General features: G+C 48.5%; 2 protein-coding genes across 2 annotated transcripts; one reads left to right on the top strand and one right to left on the bottom strand.

The window, feature by feature from the left end:
* Positions 1 to 850: 850 nt before the first annotated feature.
* On the top strand, positions 851 to 4,107 carry GGI43DRAFT_422541 (uncharacterized protein; the record flags this gene model as incomplete). Its single annotated transcript, XM_083208124.1, has 3 exons — positions 851 to 1,294; positions 1,456 to 3,635; positions 3,723 to 4,107. 3 exons carry the CDS (start codon positions 851 to 853, stop codon positions 4,105 to 4,107), a joined length of 3,009 nt encoding a protein of 1,002 aa, XP_083061388.1.
* A 2,041-nt stretch (positions 4,108 to 6,148) lies between these two features.
* GGI43DRAFT_364900 (TLC domain-containing protein) lies at positions 6,149 to 8,030 on the bottom strand. The gene is made up of 2 exons (XM_083202445.1): positions 7,601 to 8,030; positions 6,149 to 7,535 (listed from the first exon to the last, which is right to left on the bottom strand). Exons 1-2 carry the CDS (start codon positions 7,781 to 7,783, stop codon positions 6,351 to 6,353), a joined length of 1,368 nt encoding a protein of 455 aa, XP_083061387.1. The 5' UTR covers positions 7,784 to 8,030; the 3' UTR covers positions 6,149 to 6,350.
* Positions 8,031 to 10,611: the final 2,581 nt, after the last annotated feature.

The raw sequence follows: 10,611 nt of genomic DNA, 5'->3' as shown, positions 1-10,611 counted from the left end.
GCCTGCACACTCCCCTACCTCATTGGGTCGATGGCCAGACAGCCGCTGTAGCCAATGCCAGCCGCCAGCCAGGCCTGGCGCAAAAAGGGCGCTGTAGGTACGGGTAACGGAGCTCTGCAGCGTGCAGTGCCGGACCGGCCACCACCGAGAAACACTGGACCCTGACCCTGGTCCGCTAACAAGACGCCCTGCCCACTCGAGGCCACTTCGCAGCAGCCAGTAGGGGCCCAAAAGCGTCCGGTGCCGATTTGACGTTGAGTCTGCATCGCTGCTCGTTGCTCGTCTTGGACCGCAAGCTTGTCCATCGCCGGTTTTTGCCCTCTTCATCGTCCCTTTCACGCTCTTCTGGCAGCTGCTCAGCTTCCTCTCGACATCCCCTCATTTGCTGCTCACTTCCCCCTCATCGCCAGCTGCCAATTGCCAGCTGCCCGGGCAATGATTTCGTCTCTGCGGTAACTGGCACTTCCCCCCCCAATCATTAATTGTAAGCTGCCCTCGTATCCTTTCCTTCTTTTCTTTTTTTCCCTTTTACCCTCCCCGTGACGACCGCACCACTTGACCTTGACATCGCCACTCCCCTGCAAAAAGACCATATTCCCTGCTCGAAATCCAAACAAACTTCCCTGGTCGCCAGCAACGCAACTTCTCTCTCTACGCTCTCCCTCATCATCTTACTGTACGCCTGCGGGTAAGAGCATCATCACGCATCCAGCCGTCCTTGACGTCTTCTCTCGTGCCAGTTGTTCTCCCTTTGCTTGCTTTTCTCTTCTTTTATTTCTTTATTTTTCTTAAAGAGGCACGCAACCTTTGCTAACTAGACGCTTGTTTATTTCTATTGCAGCTTGCCGCCATGTTGGCCGACGACGCGCCGCCCGACGACCCTCGCGGCGCCTTTCCCGCCCATTCTGGCCCTGATGGCCTCACCGTGGCCGAGAAGCTCCTGCGGGAAACTCAATATCTATACTCTCTGATTCTGCTCGTGGCCTTCATCTCTCTTGCCGCATGGTACTCTGTCTTCAACGCCAAGAAGGAAGAGGATCTTGTCCAGCCCACCGTCAAAGGTCCTGGAGGGAAGCCCCTGCCTATTACCAAGCGCAAGAAGCGCAGCAACGGGGAGCGTAAGATTGGTCCTCGCTTTGGCTCGACCGCTAAGAACGTCTTTCGCTGCCTCGCTGGTGTTGTCTTCTTGAGCTATGTGGTTACTGGTATTACCATGTTTGTTCATGCCTTCTGGCACGAGAACCCTTATAAATGGTCAAAGGAAGGGCTTCCCTGGGCTGGCGAATGGACTGTGGTATGTCTCTCGCCCCCATACTTCCCCGGATTTTCTTCGTCTTCCCAGCTCCGCGGCCTCGGGTTGACCTCGAATTTATTTCGCTTTCGCGAGAAATGGTCCTATGACCTCGCTTTCGGGCCCCTCCTTCCCCAGAATCCACTAACCTTCTTCTTTCTTAGGTTCATATTGTGGGAGCAACCTTCTTCTACCTTTATATCCTGTTCTCGCTATTCGACTGGCGAAAGGGTCCCAATATCGTCCACCTCGCAATCTGGGTTCTGAGTCTCGCTGGAGAGCTTATTCTCTTCACCACCACAGCTATTGTTGCCGCTGATTGTCACTTCGTTCGCGCTACCAAGCAAGACGACCAGACCAGAGACGACAACTGCATTGATTCATGGACAAAGCTCGATCTCGTTCTCTATTTTGTCCGATTGCTAACCATAGCTGCTTCCATCTCCCTCTTCTGCGTTGCCTGGATTCTCAAGTCTCACGTCCCAGATAGAGTCGAGGATGGATTTGGCATCTCTGAAACTACGCCTCTGCTGCTTAACGCACAGACTCGATCCTATGACGCCAGACAGAGCACCAGTTCCGAGGCTAACGGCCGACGATCTCGTGGTAGAACCATCTCGAACGCAGCCAAGCCTACCGGAGGGTCTTACTCTCGCAAAGATGAACAAGCTGCCTTTTACCGACAGAAGAAGATCCCCCACAAGACCTGGTTGGAATACGTCAGAGGCTACTCTCTCTTCTTCCCCTATCTCTGGCCCAAAGACTCTACCAAGCTGCAACTCCAGGTAATGTTGTGCTTTGTTTTAGTCATCATCCAGCGATTGGTCAACGTCTATGTTCCATGGCAGATCGGCAAAGTCGTCAACAAGCTAGAAGCTGTTATCAGAAGTGGCGACCCCATCACCACTGAAAACTTTCCCCTCAAGGATTTTCTCATCTTAGGTGTTCTCTGGGTGCTCCAAGGCCAATCCGGTCTTCTTGGCTCCCTGAGATCTCTCCTTTGGATTCCTGTTTCGCAGTACTCGTACCGAGGATTGACGGCAGCGGCCTTTAACCATGTCCACTCTCTCAGCCTCGACTTTCACTTGTCGAAACGCACTGGCGAAGTTCTCTCTGCTCTCAACAAGGGCTCTGCCATCAACGCATTTCTCGAGCAGGTGACATTCCAGGTCATCCCCATGCTCTTTGACTTGTTTCTCTCAATCTCCGTCTTCTATTTCAATTACGGTCCCCTCTACGCTCAATTGAATCTGGTGGATACTTGCTGGTATCTCTATATGACCATCAAGATGGCCGCTACTAGAGCTGATCAACGACGAGAGATGACCAATGCCGATCGTGAAGAGGAAGCGGTAAAGAACGACTCTATCTCTAGCTATGAGACGGTCAAGTATTTCAACGCGGAAGAATACGAATCCAACCGATATCGTTCCAAGGTTGAGGTTTTCCAAAAGGCTGAAGCCCAGGTCCAGGTGGGCATGGTCCTCATGAATATCTGCCAGACTTTCGTTTTCAACCTGGGCAGAATTGTCGCTGCCATAGTGTGCGGCTGGCAAGTCATGGTTGGCATGCGAACTACCGGTGACTGGTTCACAGTCGTCTCTTACCTGACCCAGCTTCAAGGTCCTCTCAACTTCTTCGGCTCTTTTTACCGCACAGTCCAACAGGCCATGATTTCTGGCGAGCGCCTCTTGGAGCTCTTCAAGATCCAGCCAACCGTTGTTGATTCTCCCAATGCCGTCGAACTGGAAAGTTTTAGTGGACATGTTCGATGGAAGAATGTGAGCTTTTCCTATGATGCTCGAAGGCCTGCCCTACGCAACATCAGCTTCGAATGCGCACCAGGAACTACAACAGCCTTTGTTGGCGAGTCTGGTGGCGGCAAGTCTACCTTGTTCCGACATATGTTCCGCTACTACGACTGTGACGAGGGTAGCATCGAATTTGACGGCAAAGACGTTAAAGATCTCACAATCAGCTCGGTCCGTCGTCATATTGGTGTTGTTCCCCAGGATACGACCCTGTTCAACGAGACACTCATGTACAACCTCAAATATGCCAACCCTAGAGCGAGTGACGAAGAGGTTTACACCGCTTGTAAAGCTGCCAGTATCCATGATCGTATCATCTCATTCCCCGATGGTTATAACACGCAGGTTGGAGAACGCGGACTGAGACTCAGTGGTGGTGAGAAGCAGCGAGTTGCTATTGCTCGTACCATCCTCAAGGATCCTAGAGTTATCATGCTGGATGAGGCTACTTCTGCACTCGACTCGCACACGGAACAGGAAATCCAGCAAAACGTTTTGAACATCGGCCAAGGACGCACCCTGCTCATTATTGCGTAAGTGGAAAACATCCCCCTTTATAACTATTATCAAGCCTAGGATTGTCGATTTGAAGCTAACACGTAGTCTTCCTCTTTCTATAGACACCGATTGTCTACCATCACCCATGCCGATCAAATTATTGTGCTGCATGCCGGAACAATCGTTGAACGTGGCAACCACCAAGATCTTCTTGCTGCTAAGGGCGTATATTTTTCGATGTGGCAAAAGCAGGTAACGGCTGAGCGCGCTCTAGACGTTGCTAGGAAAGCGTCTCTGCAGGCCAAGCAAGCCTTGAAAGCTGCTAATATGGATGGCAAGAACAAGCCTGGCACTCGGATGGACGGCTATGAGAGTCACGGGTCTACGACTGAGCTTCTTAGCGATAACTCCCAGCCGCATGGCAACGGCGAGGCTCATCCTTCGGCATCTTCTTCCGATAATGAATCAACCCATGAACAGGAGCCACCTCGCAAAAATCGGGATTAGATTCCTGGATTTGTTTCCTTTTCGGCTCATCCTGATATCAACATACTGGCCCAGGGAATTACGCCAGTTGCACTTTATTTTCGTTATTCATTCTAAAAAACCAAAAAGGAGCAACAAAAAAAAAAAAAACTGCAGGTCTATTCAACACTTCATTTGGCATTCGGTTGCCGAACTTGAAGTTCCAGGCCTAGCATGATGACTGCATCACACCGGCGTTAAGGGGGAAAAGGATATCGATACTCACCATTTTCTATTCGTCATTTCATTTCATCTACACAGCATAAGGAACATTTGCCTTTTTAGCAAGCCAAATTTGATTCTCCCGTTCCTTTGGAGCCTGGACAGTCAACCGGGCTTCTGGTTTTCTTCGAAATTACTCACACAAAGCATTCCATCGATTTATCGAGACTAGAATTTTCAGTACTACGGTGACGCCTTTTTTTATTATTTATTTCTATTTATTTCCCACTTTGCAACCGTTTTGGGCACAGACATTCGGATCTAGCAGCTGCCAATTTGTTTTGTTCTTGTTGCAATCTACCGCCACATGGCCGGACTTAATAATACACTTTTGCATTACTGAGAGAGACGAGATATAGCCGCAATTTACACGCGGAGACACATAATGTGTGTTGTCTTACCACTGTTTCTTGCATCGGCTCTGCATCTCATGTGTTACGTCTTCTGTCGAGGGTGTCCTGAATGTATTTCATTCGCTGGTCGCTGTTTGACTATGATGTATCGATCTTCAATATCTAGAGATGTGAGAAGGACATTTGACTGGTACAGCATTTGATTTTTCGTTCACCTCATGTTCTAAGCCTTTGTGCCTTTTATGGGCACTGGTGGTTTATGGAACCACCTCCTTATCACATGGAGAGAATGAGTGAGGTGAATGATATTGAAGGCGGAGGTTTACTGATGAATTTGGTGGAGTTGAGGGGACGACATGTCGATGACAATAACTTGCTCTTTTTTGTGTTCATTTGAAGGGACTTGTGATTATGGATGCCACCTTGGCGAGACCTACGGGACTTCGACCTGATTACGGGCAACGACTATACGACTTTGCTTTATTTCTTTACTTTTTTCAACAATTTACGCCCGAAGGACTGGATGGATATCCGGAATTTAGTGAATAGGAATCACGCCTTGGGTATGTGCTCTCTGGTATTTGTGCGAAACGGGAATGGTTCAACATACATTTTTTGGGATTCTTCCTCAGGGAAGCTGAGAGACTTATATAAGTCTAGGATGGAAAATTCAACGAAAGCAGAAAAAAAAAATAATCAGTTCGCCGGGCCTACCAGAAAACGGGAAATTCCACCATTTTACTAGAAGCATGGGGCAGCCTCAATAACTTAGGTAGATTTCAGAAAACAATTTTGGTTCAAAAAGCCTTGTTCTTAATTGTAGGCGTGAATGTCTTGCTTGTAGCTCACAATTTGTCCTTGGTAAGAGTTGGTGTTTTGAACAGTCGCTGGATGGGGCAGATCATTGTGTTCGTGATAATGATGATATGGTAAGTATGTTTGCACATCACGATGCTAAGTGGAGATTGCAGAACCTTTGCAGTATACCAATTGAGTGAACAATTAAGATGACCTATTACGCATTGCTTCGTTTCTATATGTATAAAATCTTCCCAACGGCTCTCACCGATACCTCTTTTCATCCAACTCGAAAGCCACCAGGCTCGACCCAATCCGTATTTCAAAAGCCCCCTTTCATCCAAAAGAGAAAAAGCAGATACCGAATGACGTATAGAGATATTTGGGTTATTCCCAATCACTGCACAATTATCCAACCTTTCCTTTGCTAAAAACCCTAGATTGCTCATCTCAAAATACCTGCAGCCATATCGATCGTTTTCATCTGACAGACAAATGCACCAAGAGTCTCGAGAATCAAGTATGAGAAAAAAAAAAAAGTCATCATAAAATTAAAATTAGTATTAGCCCAAGCCATTTCTTTCTTTCTTTTTCCTTTTTCCGATTCAAAAAAAAGGTAAACGCGGGTTTCTATGCTTCAAGTTGCTCCCTCCCTATCCGGCATGACCTTTGCTGTGCAAATCACACGCAGGTTATGTAGCCCAAAGACGTTAAAACAAAAGAAGCAGCTCAGCAAAGCTTCTCATCATTATTCGATTAAATTGCGCCTGTGCAAATTCGCTTGCTTTGCTGTGTAAATCGTGCATGTCACCCAGCGTATTTTAAACTCCTGCCAACATGAATGTTGACCATCTAGTTCTTAGCAGAACCATTCTGCTTATCTTCGTCATGTTCATAGTGAACCTCGAGCTTAGGAATACCCTTCTTTCCATTGTGCTTGCCTGAAACTGGTTTCTTCGATTCTTCCTCTTCTTCATCGTCTTCGTCGTCAGATCGGTCATCAGTGGCCTCCTTGTCGCGAATAAATCGGAAAGCAATACGCAGAATATAGAAGAGCCAGAACAGATTCAAACCCTGAAGGGAAGCAAGCAGAGCACTGGTGATATACTGACTGATCCAGCACTTGTATTGCTGAGTCTCCCAGTTGAGCTCAAAGGGACCGACGGTACGGAACTCGGTGAACAGAGACCAAATGATTTTGAGGTTAATGTAGTGGCGCATGTAGATCCAAACGGCAACAAACGTGGCGAAATAAGGGGCAACGATGGGGTGGTCGATGTAGTTGAGAGCTTTGGATGAGGCGAGGAAGAAATCGCTGATGTCGTGGGTGATGTAGACAGCAATACCAATGTAGGTGAAGTGGAAACGGTAGCTCAAGCCGATAAGGGCCAGACTGACGATGTGGTGACAAACGAGCTCTTTGAAATCCTTACGCGGCTTCTCCATTCCCAAGAGGAGCACGATGGCCTGCTGTGCCCAGTAGGCAGCCTGGAAGAGATAGTAAAACTTGACAACACCCTCGTGCGCCCGATGCGGGAAACCCTCGTACATTCCGCGTGTGTTGAAGTACCAAACAGGCGTGCGGCTCATGACGTACATGCCAGCAGGTCCCAAGATGCCAAAGTATAGGGCCGTGTACACCTGTTCCATGAAACGGGCCTGCTTTCCCTTGCTGAGACCCGTTCTGCGGGCCAGTGGGCGCAATACCTCCTGCATGATAAACTCACGAGCAAAAGACAAGACAATGGTGTAAAAGGCGACAAACGCAATGTCCCATTTGCCCTTGCCATACTGGATAGGCTTGAGGGGATCATCTTGGGGAATCGGGTACGACAGAAAGATGAAGTGGTGTAAGGGATTGGTTTCCGATGGGTTGATGGCGTAACCAGTTAGGAACATGAGTAGCAAGACGGCAGGCAAAACAAAGGTGTGCTTGACCATGGTCTGGCGAGCTTGGGAGAAAAACCCACGGGCGCGACGGCGCTTCAAAGGCTTAGGATTCCCAGATTGATCTTCGGAGCTCTCAGATGAGTAGTTCTGTTGAGTCGCGGCAGTCAGCTTCAGGAAGGCCCAAGTAGAAAAACCAGGAGTGACAATCTCACCTCAGAGTCTTGGGCATTGAGACTGACACGGCTGGACGCCAGCGCGGGCGCACCAGTGTCACCAGCACGAATTTCTCCTCCAAGACCACTGCTCTTGCGCCTGCGCCTCGCCAGGTTGACGTCAGCGCCGTGCAGTTGATCTGCCGACGTGTTGAGCAGCGGGAAAGGCTCTACCCCCGCCATTGTGATCGGAGAGTGGTCTGTATGTCTTGGACGTCGAAAAGTGGTGTAGCTGTGGTGTAGCTTGAGGAAAATTCCCCTTTGGCCTCTTTGAGACAGCTGCGCTTAGGAATGCGACCTGCCGCCTCGCAAGAACAAATGGCAAAACCTCAATCGCCCGGAGAAAGAGAGCTTGTAGGACGCTGAAAGAAGTAAGAGGACAAAAGGAGACAAAAGGAAGGTAATAACAGTGCTGCCACTACCACTCCAATTAGGATCGTTGGCCTCTTGTTTCCCCCCCTTGTCGTTGTCGCGGGGCGCCAGCGCAATTGATTGGTGGTGTGGGGGGTGAGAGGATCAGCTCGATGTGCGACTCGCGTGGACTTATCCGCTTTGTCTCGTCTCACAATTCGTGCTAGTGAGCCTCGGTTTGGGTCGATTCTCGCATGGGCCAACGGCCAAGAAAAAAAAAAAAATAGCGGTCTGTTTTCCGGAGAGTCAACAGAGATGGAGGAAAGCTAGGATAGCTTGGCCGTAGAGCAGTTATACGCTGTAACAGGTAAAGAAGTAAGGATAAGGAGCAGAGAAGAGGGGACAGCGCGCAGAGACGGCGAGGCCGCAGGTGACCGGACTTTCACGAGGTTCCGAAATGGCAGCGTGAGACAAGAGATAGGAGACCTAGAGAAAAAAAATAGGACGGCGCTCGGTGAGGTGGTTGTCTGGTGTCGTGTCTGATCGGGACCCAGATTAGGGGGATAAGCGGTCATGCATGCACAGTGGGCGATCAAGCATGAATGTTTGTGCCGTGTTGGATATTAGAAAAGAGGCAGGGAGAGAATGTGCAAGAGAGAAGGAAAAAGAAGCGTTTGGTGGAGCTGGAGACACAAACACAAACAATGCTGCAATCCTATGCCCAACAGCTTAAAGTCCCGTCTATAGCGCATGTGCTGCGATGGGGAGATGCTGAGAGGTAGGCGGTACCAAAATCTCAGCTAAGGCAGGTGCCGCTAACGAGGAAAAAAAAAAAAATCGACTTTCTGTGGCAAAGTGGCAGGAGCTGAGAAAATGAGCACAGTACCTGCTCTTGGTATTACAGTGCCAGTTCGCTAGATAATTACTGCTACCTATAGGTAGGTAGTCTGTTACTTGGAACATAGGTACTTACTCAAGGGTTGATATTGGTGGAGGTCTCTCAACAAAACTCTGGTCATCTAGCTGCTCTCACCATATCTGTGACACGAATATACGAATATACGTGTACTCCGGGCGCGATGCTTATCCAAAGTTACTGTAGCACGACGTAGGTACCCGCAACACATCACCAATACCGGTACTAACCAGCTCTTAACCCACAATCTATGAACGGTAGCATATTACCTAAGCGGGACTGACTGCTCACGGCATCGTCATCGCAACTCACAGCAATCCTTCAGGGCGATGAGATAGATCTCCTTCCACCATGCTCCATGTAAACTGCCAACCTGCTCTGCCCAACCAAAAAATTACAAAATGAGATAAGCAGCCAAAACAGCCACAACAGCCGCTAAAAGCTGGGATCCTGGTTTTAATCTCTTTCGGCATGCCTCTCCCGCCATCTCACTGGCCCAATGCCAGTCAAAGCCCACAATAACCAGCGCCATGACCCCTGACAGCCAGCCCTCTTTGTTCCCTCTCTAGCGTCCACATGCCACGGTTTAAACTCTTTCCAGGCCCGCCAGACGAAAAAAAATCCCTGCGGCCAGGACCCTGTTAGTCCCGTTCGGGAAGCGAGGGTCACCCTGGCATCCCTGTGGCATTTTCCTTTCTACCTCTAGTGATTTTTTTTGCCTGGCTTGCGGCCGCTTGTCACTTTTGTTTGTTCCGCACTCCGTGAACTCTATTAGCACCATTACGCGTATCTAATTTGGAAATTGTAACTCGGCACAAGTGAGAATCCTTTTTTTTTTTTTTTTTTTTTGTGTCTTGCTTTGTGAGCACCAATCGGCTGCGTGGTAACAGACGGGGAGATGCGACGTCCCGTATACACCATGCACGATCGGCTAATAGTGACCCGTACTCCGAGGGCGGGATACGGGACATGAATTATCACGAATTCCAGTGTGGTGTCATAATCGGCATTGACGACATTTAGGATTGCAATTCAAGAGCGATAATTAGCTGCAGTCAAATAGAATAATACAATAAATCGAACTGTTAGCTGTAACTTCGCCTGAAAGCTATCTCAAGAAGCCTCATGTATCTCCTGGCGCAGATTATATGCATCATAGTGCTCGTGCTATCAATGCCATAAAGTAGCAGCAGCAGCAGCTAATTTCTCACATTCATCGTGTAATGAGAGCACAGGCTGCATCTGAACCTTTCTTTACAACAAACGCTCATTGAAAATATAAATAAAGTTAGGTCATCTCATTCTTCGTCTCGTCGTAGGTCTAGTGATTTGATAACAGCAACCAAGGTGCTTCAGAGCAAACAGAATCACAAAGCTCTCGCCAAGCAGTTTTCATATATTCTTCATACAATATATAGTCATTCATTAAATTCAATTCATATCCACAAACGTATTTTTTATCATCCTCCTCTCCATCTCCATAGTATCAATCGTTTGCATGCCCTCTGTACATCTCCCCAAGAGGCTCCGGGTATAGCTATTCTTAACATCTCTTTATATACTCATACATACACATCTCAAACATAACTACCGCTATTATACTTTCGAAAATCCAAAGGAAAAAAAAAAAAAAAGGGGGGGGGGGGGGGGGGGGGGCCAGTTAAAAAGGGCCCCGCCCACAAACCCCCCGCACAAAAAAAAAATAATGTGGGAGAAGGGGGGGGACGACGGGGGGGGGGGGTAC

The sequence above is a fragment of the Trichoderma evansii genome (genome assembly GCF_050947405.1).
Source record: "Trichoderma evansii strain SZMC 28006 chromosome Unknown GGI43scaffold_8, whole genome shotgun sequence".
Classification (NCBI taxonomy): Eukaryota; Fungi; Ascomycota; class Sordariomycetes; order Hypocreales; family Hypocreaceae; genus Trichoderma; species Trichoderma evansii.
This window is presented reverse-complemented; position numbering and strand designations above follow the sequence as displayed.

Bases quoted from the DNA above. Each gene is read 5' to 3' on its own strand.
- GGI43DRAFT_364900 (XM_083202445.1), bottom strand. From the start codon at position 7,783: ATGGCGGGGGTAGAGCCTTTCCCGCTGCTCAACACGTCGGCAGATCAA. The intron at 7,536-7,600 runs GTGAGATTGTCA...GCGACTCAACAG, and splicing joins TCAATGCCCAAGACTCTGAG to AACTACTCATCTGAGAGCTC.